We start from the raw sequence: 14,311 nt of genomic DNA, 5'->3' as shown, positions 1-14,311 counted from the left end.
TTTGTAAATAAAGGTATCCTTGCTTTTTTGCTCAGAAAAAATGAGGTTTAAATTAAGACAGTTTTCAGCCTGCAGTCTCACATTTTCTCATATAGTGTTCTGTAGAGAAAAAACTTTCCCTGTCAATTATGAGAGTCAAATTTCTTATGTCTTTCTATAATTCTGACAAGATGACACTTTATACTTCAGTACCTAGTGGGCATCAGTTTGAAGCTAAATCAAGCTAAATTAAAATGAAGAAATATTGAAATTAAATTTCAAAAGTATGTATTGTTTTTTCTAAAATTCTAGTTTTAGAAGGTTTTATTTATCCTCTTATGATGCTTGAGGGTTTTTTTCTTTTGATTTTGTTTTGTTTGTTTTGTTTTCCCGTATTAGAGAGGACGGGCATCATTGAGCACAGTATTGTTTGGGAACACTTTTTATCTCTCAATGCATGTCCTTTTCCTTTTTGCTTATGTAATGATGTTATGTTAAAAATAGTCAGGTTCTTTAGATGTTGTCATAAAATACTGCATTCTGTATTATTCCTGACTGTATTTTGCATGTCCTGGGTTTGTACTGTAGCGTCTGCTTTGGATTTATTGTGTTTTTTTGTTTTTTGTCTGAAGCATGATGTGTTGTGCTGTGTATTTGAAATAGCACTTTAGTAATGCAAAAAGGCTATCATCTGTGTTACCCCCAGGAATTTGTAAACTGCGGGTTTTTTTTTTTTATTATTGTTTTTTGCAGGGAGAAGTTGGTAATACAGTACACTACTTCTAGTAATCATATAACAGATTTTTAACAACCTGTAGTGTGTAGCATATTGATATTACTATCTTCACATGCTGTGTCAATGAAATGAAACAACAACACACAAAAAAAGCCAGATACCAGCAACATACAAGAAACTGTAAAATATATTATGGCAATAGTATTCCAGGGAAATAATCTATTCTTGGAGACTTGCTAAACAGAATATGAGTTGACAAAGCAAGATGGGATGAGCTAAGGAGCCTGACAACTTTGAGGCTATTCTTCCCCCTAATTTATTGAATACTTTCGTAGGTTTTTTTTTGACTTGAGATTTAACTTCTGAATCGTTTGAACAGGAATTTGTTTTGTGAGACTTAACTACAGTGCTAATATATACTAAATATTTTAATTGCTTAATGTAGCTGATTTCAAAATTTACATGTCGTCTTTTTCAAAGTATACTGCAAGCATCAAAGTAGTTCCTCCCTCCCCTCGCCCCCAATCTGTCTACCCTAAACACTGGGATATGTTCTTCATCTTCAGTTCAGTAGGGATCTTAAGGTAATCATCATGCATCCTTCCTCCTGAACTGCCTTTTTTTCTTTTCTCATATATAAACCATTGAAATGCAGCGTATTTTATTTGCCAGATTGGCAGGTTGTTTTGAACTATGTTGCTGCTTTAAAGAAAGACTGAAGGTAGAATAAAATATGTTAGTTTTGATTTTTACACCTTTGGAAACCTCATCTTTTGCTGACTTTGCAAACCCTTTTGTAGAGATTTTTTTTCCTTCCTTTGGAGAGCTAGTGTACTCTTGTTTTGCCTTCTGTATGCAACAGGAATGTATAAATTGACATACAAATAATAGAGCAGTGACTTCAGATTCAACTTATCTCTTCTTCCTGAGTTCAGTGTATGTGCTCTTAAAGAGAAGTTAGAGTCTTTGAAATTGTGTGGCCCAAACAGTTGCACCTCTGTTCTCTTGGAAAAGAAACCAGTATCTGCATGTTGGGCTTCACTAATGACAGCTTGAAATAAGTTGCTATTGTATGGAGAACTGAGCTGTCATCTAGCTTTTAGATGTACTTAAGCATATCTTTGAAGATGTAAGAAATGATTTGTAAGCAACTTGCTGCGTTGCAAAATGTTTTTTCCTGTAAAGTAGACTTCCTGAGTATGAATATCTTGGGTATTAAAAAACAAATTTAAATGGTTTGTTTTCATGCAGTTTGTGCACATGCGATTTGTGCACTCAAATCTATTCCATAAAACAACTCAGGTTTTCTTTTGCTTATCTAGTAACCTGTTTTACAGTATAAAATAACTTCTTGTTTTTGTGTTACCTGTGTAATGTGTTAAAATAGATCAAAAATGGCATTAAGTGTTGCTTATATAAACTCTTATTTCCAAATGTAGTTAGAAGGAGAAAAAAAAGGTTTGACCATTTTGCCATAACATAAAACATGCCTTTTTGGCTGGAGACTTCAGTCTAACTGATACTCCTGCTTTTTGCAAGAGACTTTTGAGACTTTCTGTGAATTAATTGAAATGAAAGAAATGCCTGCACTTGGCATTCCATTCTTTATTAGGCACTGATTCCTCAGTCTGTGCATACTTCCTAATTAATAACACTGTTTTACTGAATAAATTGCAAAGCAATATGTAGTGAATAGCAGCCTTAATTTGATAATGTTTGCTTATAGAATAGGAGGATAACCTACAGAGTCAAGAGTAAAATGAAATAGTCTTCTATTTGTATTGTACCTGCTGGCAAGTATCTGAAAAATAAGTTATGAACGCCATGCAAATGAGATAGCACATAAAATATGATAGTTAACTGTTCAGGTTTGTGATTAGGAGTTCAGATGTAAGTCTTCAGAGTATATTGAGTAAGAAGCTTTCAGTCAGTAGAACTTCCATAAAAGAGTGAAGTGAGAAATGAAAAATCAGTGCCTTAAAATACTTGGTGTAACTGATTTTCATAAAGGTCTAAAATATCATCATCAACCATTGCAGATGTACTGTGAGCCTTATGATTATTTCTGTAACTTTTGTTTTGTATGGTATTCTTTCAAACATTCAGGAAGACATGACTTGCGACCAAGAAACTCAAAATCAGAGGACAGATGTCAGTATAAAAATAGGAAAGAGGGAAAACCATATATAGTGGGATTTTATTCTATTTATTTATTTATTTATTTATTTTGTATAAGATGATTTTTGTATAAGATGATTAACTTCAGATAGTTTAGAAAGGAAGATTTGTGTGTGTGTGTGTGTGTGTGTGTGTGTGTGTGTGTGTGTGTAAAATAAGTCATTTGTTCTCCTGGTACTGTGTTCATAACTAAAGTGATGAGGAGCGTGTCTACTTTTGTTGTTCAGTAGAGTTTGCTCTGTAATACACATGCCTCTTAAGGCTGTGCAGGTTTTTTTACGGTGAAATTTAAATTTTTTATTTATTCCTTCTCTCTCCCTCCGTTTTAGCCTTCATCTTGAGTCTACAGAAGACCAATTATAAAAGGCATATCTAACTAGATGAAAGTTCTGTTGAGCTGCATTTATTGTGCTTATTGTGCTTAAAATTGAACAAGTCCTTTTTTACCTTTCTTCCCCCCCCCCCCCATCTTTTAATAGGATGCAGGGCAGAAGAGATTTGGTGCTATTTCCTGTAATATTTGTGGAATGCTCTATACTGCATCAAATCCAGAGGATGAAACCCAACATCTGCTATTTCATAACCAGTTCATAAGTGCTGTAAAATATGTGGTAAGAAAGCTTTATTTTTTTAAACAAATAAGTATGATCTTTTACTTACTGTGTACTAATTATAATTTGTATTACATTAAGTCATGTTTTAATATCACAGTAGGCAACAAATCAATTGTTAGAAATAAATGGTTACAAGAGCCATAATAGACAAGCTATATGTCACTTATAATCAGTAGGATTGTGGTGCTTCATTTTCATTGTATTTTTTCTGTTACATTTCCTTAATTTTTTGGGAGGAGGGAGGGCTCAATAACAGGACAGAAGTAATATCACTGTTTTGAAAGTGCTAAATACAATTTTCAGTACAATTGGTGTTATGCAGTGGTTGATACAATAGCCAGATACAGAGCTGACAATTTTCTGTGTAATATTACAGGACTTTTAAATTACTTAATTGTTTGTAATTCATAGAGAGACTGTGTAGTAGTCCTGTTGATATAACATTATAGTATTTTAAAAATTTGACGAATTTATAGTATGATTGTAACATTTAAATACAAAATTCAAATTGTTATTCCATACTTTCCTTATGTTCAAAAGCTAGGTATATCTCTCGTATTAAAGTTCAGTTTTGAAAAACTGTACAGTTATAAGTATATTGTAAAATCAGCTACTTTATACTAGCTGATATTACAAGACTTACAGGAAATACTTGTTTACAATTCTGAAATGCAGAACAGAATCCGCAAAGTCTATTTTCTTTATCACACATGTTACCTTCAGTACTCTACACTCGAGTAGATAAGACCTCCAGGATAACTGAACTGAGGCCACTAATTCATTTCACGTAGATACCAAATAGTGGTTGGGCTACTGTTAAATCCTAAGCACAATATTATCCCATGGTTTATAAATACAAAGATGCATCTTCATAGGTAATATCTTTGAAACCATATGGTAAATAGTTTTAGTATCCATTCTGTTCTTAGTTAGCTTTTGCTGAATAATCCAGACATTTATAAGATCTTTTCTGATACGCATTAGCTATATTGCAGGGTGAGAGTGAGCAGAAAGCATGGTAGAAAGTAGTACATAGTAATGGCAGCATAAAATAAATGTTTCCCATCTTATTCCTGACTGCCTTTCTCTTCCCCCCTCCTAAGCATTTTAAGCTCTTGAATGTTACTGAAGATGTAAAGATAAGTCACAGAAGATTGTGTTAATTATTTTGAACAGAAGCTGGCAGATGAGTTCTGTAGTTAAAGCTGCTGGTGGTAGGAAGCTGCATTGAAGTTTGAATATTTTGGAAGCTGAACAGCTAAGATTTCTGATATAAATATGTATGTCAGAAATAACAACATGATTAACACACAAATGAAAGAGCGGATTACCTTAAAACAGTTGTAAACAATTTCATACAAAAGTTTGGGAAAGTTTTCTTACTTCAAAAACATACCCCTGTTTTCTCAGCTCTTGGGCATCTTTTTAAAACATTGTAGCTTGTATTCAAGCAAATTTACTCTGTCAGTTCAATGAGTAAACGTTTCTGTTTCTGAAATCTGTAAGACTATTTGTTGTTCATGAAATCTTTGGCTGTAGAGTGATGATTTAGATGGATATTTTATAAAAGAAATTGTAGAGGAAGACATGAAGGAAGGAGTTCTGTGAGTTTTTAAATACATCTCTTTTATCAGAAAAAAATACATTGACCCTGTATTTTCCAAATAGGGGAAATAACTTTTGCCATTCTAAATAAATGCATCTTTAACTCTTTATCATTTAATACATGTTTGCTTGTTCTTGGTAGATTATACTGTGGTAATGTCCATGATGGAGACATGCACCTCTCCTCTTAGAAAACAGTTTGAACTTTTAGATAGCCTTCTTGCCAGTGATGTCTACACCAAGTCTCTATGTCTTAATTTTTAATCTTCTAGAAATATGAAAATGAATAGTAATTATCCTAGTTTGTTAGAAGGTTTCTGATGAGGACTGTTGGATGATGACTTGAGGAGGTATGCTCATTTTCTAAATGTACATACATATATAGTTAATAAAGTGAAACTGCAACGTTTATTTCCCTGACAGTGTCTGTTAACTGGGCAGTAGCATCATGGGGTTGAAAAATTTGACTAGGGAAAACCTTAGTTTGACTCAGGTGACCTTGGGATGTGACTTTATTAGCTCACTAGATATTATTTTTACAGCAGGTTAACACATTGGCATTATTGTTGATTTGAGGGCTGCTTTGAGATATCTCGGAAGCATCTTTTGTTCTGTCATTCACATTTTTCATGCCATATGAGGCATAGAATCTTTCAGGGTTGCTTGGGAAGACTGCTCAGTTTGCTTTCTCCCTTTTGAGTGTCTATTGTTATTATGCATAGTAGTTGCACTGATGATTCATTTCACAGAATCACAAAAAAGAAAGACTATATACATTATCTTACTAGAGCTTGTCTTGCTATGAACTGTGAAAATAGACTTTTAATTGTTGGCAAGCATCTTATTCACTGCATTTAGCTGATTTTTTTTGGGGTGGTGGTGTGGTGTTTGTTTTTAAAGTGCTGAGTAGCCAGAAGATAGTCCCTACATAAATAATAAATTATTTGCTATCTTCAGCATCAGGGTTTTTAATGACTTCTCATATTTCCTGTAGTAAAAGTGTATTTTTAGACATAGAAATTCCAAGTTACCTTCAGAAGTAGGACAGGCTAACAAGGAGATGGTGTTGAGACACTCATTTTGTCACTGATGTCTCTTACAGAGACAAAGAAGAAATTGAAGGCTTTGAATAGAGAAAATATGGCAAGTGTAATGGCATTTAACGAATTTGGGATCAGAAGATTGGCAGGGATTGATAAGGGTTTCCTGAAAGTTGTCATTTACTATTAACAAAGCATGTGAACTGAATAAGGAAGAATGTAAGGTGGTGGAGGTTAGTACCGGGAGGATAAAACAGGGACAAGTTGTTGTGGGAGATGTCCCCTATTGTAGATAAACATAGGAATCCGTTTCGCTATCGTTCTGATTTCAGACATCTGAAAACCTCTGGAAGTAGTAGGCCATTCTGACATTAACTTGTGTAGAGTAATCCACATATACATTGAATGTTAACTCCAGCAATAAATCTTTGTGTCATGGCTATGTGGTTTGGTTTTGCTGTAAAACCTCTAGCTGTCTGTGATGCCAGGTAAAATTGATTTAGCACTTCTACAAATTTTTTTTTTTTTTTTTTTTTTTTTTTTTTTTTTTTTTTTAAGAACTGGACGTTATTTTTGATGAAGTTTTTAAGTTGCAAAGCCAAATGCTTAAATAGGAAGTACCTGTGGATTCAGGTGCCTGATGTGAATGTGATTAATTAGTCTGCATTTTAAGCTCATCCTTTTAGTTGTATCCGTTTAGTCTTCAGTTGAAGAAACTGGGAAAACCTGTTATTTGGGCTAATATCTATCTAAATGGCTGTTCTGGTGTACCTGAATCCAAGGCCATCTGTTAGATTCTTAGGATTTTTGAATCGAAAAAGCAACATCTGACTTTCTGAAAGCTAGGGGTTAATAGAATATAAGGATTGAAGATGATGGTGAATTTCAGGTTGCCTGAAAAAGGCTCCATGCTTCTGTTGATTTCATTGACTCTAAAAATTAATAGATTTGTGCAAAATGGAACTCTGATACTTTAGTTCAAATTTCAACCATTACCTATCTTCGTGAGGAATCTTAGTTTTAACAAAGGGTAATATTTAGTTATTATTATAGTTATATCCAAGGATCTTAACACGTTCTACAATGAAGTCTCATTCTCTATACTACACTTGTGGGGAATAGAGGCAGAATGTCTGTAACATGATGAAGAATTCAAAAAGAAGAATCCAGTAGATCTATTTCTGTGCTAAAAATTATCAAGGGTAAAAGTGCATAAAATTTCATAATAAACTTAATTGTTAGGAGAGAATTTCATAAGTACTTTTCTTAGTGTGTACAATATTAACCACCTTTTTCCTCACAATCTTAATATTTTTGAGATAAATTGGTATAAGAATAAATCAGCACCAGTTTTATATTTGTTCAGGAAATAAGACATGTAGACAAGCCAGAATCATCACATATAGAAAAGTACCAGGTTTTCTGTCATGTTTCCTTATCTTACATACAAACTTTTAAAACATGAGAAACAATCTATCGAATCTTCTAACTCAGGTTTAAAAGGCAAATCTGTCAGATGCTATTTTATGTTATAAGCAATGTGAAATTGATTGCTGAACAGTTCAGCTACAGCACTTTTAATGTTGGAGTCATCTTTCCAAAGTCTAAATCATTCATTGTTTATGTATCTATAATACCCATTGAAAGCAATGAACTAAGCAGCATAGTCATAATTCCTGTCCTTACTACTATGTTATGATGCAGTAGAAACTGCTCATCTATGTTGCCCTTCTTCTGGGTGGTTTCTTTGTAATTGTATTGCCATCACACTTTATTAAGGAAGTAATCTTCAGTCTTACTTGAATTGGAGAGACAAATTACAAGATGATTTGAACATGCAAGTAGATTTAAAAATCAGTTAGCTGTTTGTTGCAGTGTTGCCTTTTGTTCTCAGACTGTTTCAAATACCTTTAGGATAAATAGCTGTAAAATACTGGAGGTCAGGGAGGGAGTTGCAGTTGTTGGGCAGTCAGGTCCTATATTACAGACCAAATGGGTCTCTGCCAGCTGTGATTATGAAGTATCTGTGTCATGCTACTGCTAGTTGTAGGTAATCTGTTGTTGAGCATAGGCTTCTGCTATCAGAGAGGAATGGCACTCCAGGAATTGCAGAACTTGCATCCTGGCAAGACAATAGCTTTTCCTTTTAACTTTTGTTCTTTGCAAACAATGCATATCCACCCTTGGACATCTTGTTTAAGAGTAAATATATCTTAGTGGATGTCCTAAAATAATTAAAATCAAAGGAAAAGCAAACTTTCTAGTACTGTAGTAGAATAAAGTATTTTGTAGACCAATGCTTTTGTTTCTCGCCATAAATGTGTTCTTGCCATCAGTGTTAAAGGAAATCATCTTCAGATCACATGCAAGATGTTATTAAAGCATATTTGATAAATTGTAGATATCTAACAGGATCAATTGAATTGAATTAAATTGTAATTGAAGCTATAGCTTATTCTCCTTAATAGCTTTAATGTTAGACTGTTAAAGGGCTGTGGTAAAACTTTTGTGTGACTTCCATTAGCATGATTTAAGAGAGACACAGTTCATTCAATATTAGGAATGAACAATAGGGATGCTGAAGAAGCTGGTGCTAATGTTAAATATAGTTTTCCTTTTTTGAAATTCTTAGAGCTGCCTCAGTCATGGGGGGTATGTCTTAAAATATCTTTTCCAATGTAAACTAAAAGAACTCAATCTTGGATGAGTTTATGGTTTGGAGAGACTTTTGAAAAACTTTATCCAAAAAGATGTATTTGTGAATAAATTCTAAAATACTTGAAACCAGAAGCTACCCCTCCTATGAATGTGAGCCTCGTATTCTACTAACTAATCACTTAAGAAAAAGATAATAATCAAAATAGTAAGTTTAAAGTATTTGCTCTTTGCAATTAATGTATTTTTACTGAATTACTTGTAGATTTGGTATCACTTAGAAATATAACAGCAGTGTGCTATAATTTTAAGCTGCTCAGAAATATTTTTTAATCAAACTTAATTTGGTTGGAAAACACCTGATTATTACAGTAACAGAATACCCAAACCTAAAGTTTAGATTTGGATTTTCTGCATTAGGAACATTTTGGATGCAGTAATGATAGGATTACAAGATGCATTACGTTTGTCAGCTGAATGATGACTGTGGTTGGTTTGAAGTAGGTTATAGAAAGCTTTTGCAGGGCAAGCAGGCAGCCAAAATGCATTTAAACACTAGCCATTCTCCATTTTTTTTTTGTTTTAAGTTGGAGAGCAGTAATCTTTGCTTGAATTTCTTTTTGCAATTTTTTTTCTAAAATTCTCAATGTGAGTCATATTCCCACAAACGGCACTGCTCTTCTACCTGAGTATTGTAACATTGCTGTTTGCTCTTGTTTACATTGACTATTTTTTATATATATATATATTTTTTTTTATATATATATATATAAAATGAAATTCTGTGCCCCTTTATGGTGGTATTTAGTGCAACTGCTACTGAGCAAGGAAAGGCAGGATTGAAATGGTATCCATGTTGCAATCATTGTCATCCTGGGTGCTGACCTCATACTTAAAAAATAGATACAGGGCTAGCAGCAAGGAGATAAATTTCTAGAATTATTCTCTTAGCATTTTGTTTGGGGCAAGGGGGTAAAATCAGCATGACTAAAATGAAATACAGATCAATATGTAGTTTGTCTTTTTTTTTTTTTTTTTTTTTCGGTGGTAGTGTATCTGGCGTTATTTTGGTGCCAAATTCCAAATTGTTTGGTCTTTAGTTGAACGTTACTTCTGTGGGAAGGTGTGGATTTCAATGAGAATTATTCCATCGATACTGTTTCTTCAAAGGCTTTTTTTATTTAAAGTTGCTTTGAATAAGACTTGTCAATCAGCCTTTTCAGTGGCTGAAGTTACTTCTGCATTCAATATTTTTAGGTCCCATCAAAGCAACTTGAGTTCTGATATCTCTACCCGTCCCATCTTACTAGATTTAAGTGGCTTTTTTTGTTTTGTTTTTTTCCATGCAGGTACTGCTCATTATTCACCACGAGTGTGGATCTGAAGAAGAGTTAATTACCTCTATTTTTTTGAGTATGTTTAACTTCAGATACACACAACGTAGCCTCCTTCCCCATTAGATTCTTAGAAGGTAGTTATAAAATTTTTTATAGTATCCTTCTTGTGACTTTAATAGTTATAATCAGTAACAAAATAAACTATTCCTTACATTTTGGGCAATTGCATGCCAATCAGTTCATTTAGAACCTCCTGGAGGTCTTTCGCATGCCAAACTTTAAAACTGAGTGTGTATTTGTGGAGGTAACTATGTTAAAAAGAAATCTTTTATTAAAACTTAGAGGTATTTTCCATTCATGGACTCTGGAAAATAAATACTACATAGGTTTGGAAATCAGTTATGTGAGCTGAGTTTGCTATTCCTGCTTTAAAATTCAGTTTGCACTGCAGTCTTGGGGGAAAAACTATAATCAGGAAATTATAAGACACTTTCACAAATTGTTTTTAGATATAGTTAGGCTAATGTATCCTATAATAAATAAAGTCATGTATCTGTTTTCTTCATTTAGAAGAGCTAGCTGAAGTTTCTTTCGCTAGCTAAGCAACTGCTAAGTAGTTTTAAAGCCTTTGCATAAGTTCAATGTTTAAAACAATAATATGGAACTAAATATGTAAAAATAAATCTTGTATATGCTTTAGATAAATGTTTGTTTTATTTAGGGGTGGAAAAAGGAGAGAATTTTGGCTGAATATCCTGATGGGAAGATAATAATGGTTCTTCCAGATGATCCAAAGTATGCACTTAAGAAGGTATGGTAGCAAGTGTACCTCATTTTGCTTGATATTTCAATGAGGATGTTCATGGTACATTTTGTATAACTTACATGAGAGTGAGTAGCTTTTTCCACAATCAGGTCAGACATTTCACCCATAGACACTGTGTTGACTTCGTAGAAAGGATGAGTCTGAGCTGGAGTGGAAGGCAGGAATGGGAACAGCATCAGCCAGCTGATTTTTATTTATTTATTTATAACATACTTGCTTGCATGTCTGCTAAACATTTTATGTAATATAAACTTCCTACTGTATTTAAACATATGGAAATATATTAATATCATTACATAGCACAGATGCTACACCATAAGCAAATTCTTTCTAAATGACATGATTTTATCATAAAAACAGATTTAGGAGAGAAGTGGCTTCAAAGAACATTCTCTTGTCCAGAATCAGATCAGATGCATCATAACCAGAACTGATAACTTTTTAAAACGTATGCCTCTGGAGGTTTTCCTAACTACTTTAGACTCCAGTACAGTACTTCACTATCCTTAACATTAGGAAATTTTCCCTAAATATACAACTAAATTTCTGTACTGCAATTCAGGCTCATTAGTACAAGTCATATCTTCTACAGCTACAGAAAACATCCCTCTTCTCATTGTAACAGCTTTTATGCACTTGAACAGACTGTAGTTGTTTAGCTCTAAGATTGAAGGACTGCAATTCTTTATTCTTTTTTGGGGTGGGGGAAGAGTAGATGTTTTTTGCAGTACTACTATTAGCCATTTATAACCATCCTGTATTTTTGAAGTTACTAATCTTCAGGACTTTACTGAATACTGTAACAAAAGTTGTTCCAGGTATATTTTAGTGAGCACACTGCCTTCTTCAGGATCTCAGATTTAGGTTGTATTCTATCAAGAGTATGAATGAGATACCTTCATGAATGTTACTGGTCAAACTTGTCCTCTTGAAATACAGTTCTGGGCACATGAAGGAGAATAAAGCCATTGGATGCAAGGGTAAATTATGCCTGACCAACCTGACAGTCTTCTATGATAAAATGACTGGATTTATGAATAAGGAGAAAGCAGCGAATATCATTTACCTTGACTTTAGCAAGGCTTTTGATGCTGTTCCTTGCAATATTTTTATGTCCAAGTCACGATGCTGCGCCTTGGATGGGCAGACAGCTGAAAGCATAAGAACTTGGCTGAATGGTTGGACTCAAAGGTTGAGAATAGTGGTTAACTTTACCTTGATGCTGGATAATAACACTCATCTGGTATGGAAATATCTCAGGACCTGTCTTGTTTAACATCTTTATCAGTTATCAGGAGGAGGTGACAGAGCGGATACTTGACCATTTTGCAGATGGCACCAAATTGGGGGAAACAGTCGATGGGCTTAGGGCGGGACTGCCGTTCAGAGGGACCTAGGGTGTAAGAACAAGTCAACAGGAATCTGATGAAGTTTGGCAAGGATGAACGTGAAGTCTTTTGCTTGGGAAGGAAAAGCACCTTGCAATGAAGCAAACTTGGGGACTGACTGGGGAGCAGCTCTGCAGAAAAGGCCTGGGGGCTTATGCTTGGCGATAGTACATAAGCCAGCAATGTGTCCTGGCAGCAAGGTAGGTTGTTGCAGCTTGCTGGCTGCATTAACAGGAGCACAGTCAGCAGATCAAAGGAACTGATTTCCCCTTCTCTCCTCCCCCTGCCTTTTGCTTGGCCCTTGTTAGACCCCATCTGTAATACTACATCTAGTTTTGGCCCCACCAGTACAACAGACACATTGATAAACTGGAATGAGTTCAGTGGAGGGCCACCAGGATGGTCAGGGTTAGAGCACTTGTCCTGTTAGGAGAGACTAGGGTACCGAGGCTTGTTCAGCCTGGAGGCTGGGTGGTGTTAGGGGCACCTGACAGCAGCCACCCAGCACGTAAGGGGAGGTTATGGAGAAGACAGAGCCAGGCTCTTCACAGTGATGCATGGTGGGATGGTGGGAGATAACAGACATAAGTTGAAGAAGGAGAGATTCAGACTGGATGTAAAGAAAATCTTCTTCACTGTGAAGACAGCCAGGCCAGGGCACAGGTTGCCCAAAAAGGTTTTGTAGTCTCTGTCCTTGGAGGTTTTCAAGACCTGACTGGGCAAAGCCCTCAGCTGTGAGATCCTACCATGTTTTTGTGTAGGAGGTTGAGCTAGAGACCTCCTGAGATCGCTTCCTATTTGAATTATTCTGTAATTCTATGGTTTGTGCTCCAGATGGTATAGTTCAGAATATTTTTTTGCATTCTTGGTTACACTGCATTTATATATATTTTAACACTTCTAGTTGTCCTGAAAGTAACAAACTAAAAGGCTAATAATAAAATACCATGAGCCAGGAGTTTGAGTCGATTCCCAAGACAGCTCTTTCTGCACTATGAAGTGACTTAGGTGATTTTCATTAGACTAACATAGAATTTTCCAAGTTAGTGTATTGGGAAGTACAATTTTTCTTCTTATACTTAATGCAGATGTACACTGATTCATAGAATGTTCTTTATCTAAGTTTATTTCTCTAATGTTGCTACCTTAATTTTAGTATGACATTAATATAAATTATGCATATAGCTGCATAGTTTACTGAAATTTTTTAGTAAAAGGACTAAGAAAAAAACTGCTTAGAATCTATAAATGGAACAGAGGGAAGCAAGACTAGCAAATAAAGTCATTTAGGACAGTTTTGTGTATGAGAGCCTTCAGTGTTGAGAGAAGCTACAGTTGTCAGCCCTGTGGATGACTGACGCTAGCATTGTATTACGAAGGTGACTACCACTTGGATTAAAGAAGCTTATGCTGTTTAACATGCGACATAAGAAAGGCAGCCCTGTTTGTGTCTGGTGTGAGTAATGGGATGATAAAGGCAGCCCCAGTGACCAGTTATACGTGCAGGATTCCCCCTGTAAAATCTCAGCTCATGCATAAGCTTTTATTCACATTCATGCTGAAGTTTATATTAATTCTAGTTTTTGCTATCCTTTCTAATATTAAACACTGAAATTCTAGTTTTAATTTGATTCTATTAGCTTTTTGCTGAGCTAATAGAAGAGTGGAAGGCTTGAGGAAAGAGGGAACAATTACTCATTTCTTTTCAACAAATGCCTCATGATCTCTTTTCTAGCTTCCTTGAATTGCATTTGCCATTATCTGCCCAAAACTTTATAGAGAAATTGTTTCAAGGCTTTAAAAATAACAAAAACCTTCAGCTAGTCTACTTTAGCTTTTGACTTAGGTCTCATTTATTGGCTAGAATATCACACTTTTATCTACATTCTCTCTGTTAGCCTTTGACTGGTAGATGTTTAGACTTATTGGAAAATGATACAGAGTTATCTACTT

The 14,311-nt window shown here is 34.8% G+C and overlaps 1 protein-coding gene across 4 annotated transcripts in view; it reads left to right on the top strand.

Annotated features, from left to right (window-relative positions):
• Window positions 1-14,311, top strand: part of ESCO1 (establishment of sister chromatid cohesion N-acetyltransferase 1) — a 34,914-nt gene that overhangs the window by 15,905 nt on the left and 4,698 nt on the right. For 3 of the 4 annotated variants that reach the window (XM_062568127.1, XM_062568128.1, XM_062568129.1), the window contains exons 8-9: window positions 3,373-3,504; window positions 10,866-10,955. In XM_062568127.1, the coding sequence (XP_062424111.1) occupies window positions 3,373-3,504; window positions 10,866-10,955 (222 nt within the window). Of the gene's footprint in view, window positions 1-3,372; window positions 3,505-10,865; window positions 10,956-12,258; window positions 12,559-14,311 lie in introns of all 4 variants that reach the window. The other variant, XR_009957479.1, reaches the window with a different exon arrangement.

This window comes from Rhea pennata, chromosome 2, assembly GCF_028389875.1.
Source record: "Rhea pennata isolate bPtePen1 chromosome 2, bPtePen1.pri, whole genome shotgun sequence".
Taxonomy (NCBI): Eukaryota; Metazoa; Chordata; class Aves; order Rheiformes; family Rheidae; genus Rhea; species Rhea pennata.
This window is presented reverse-complemented; position numbering and strand designations above follow the sequence as displayed.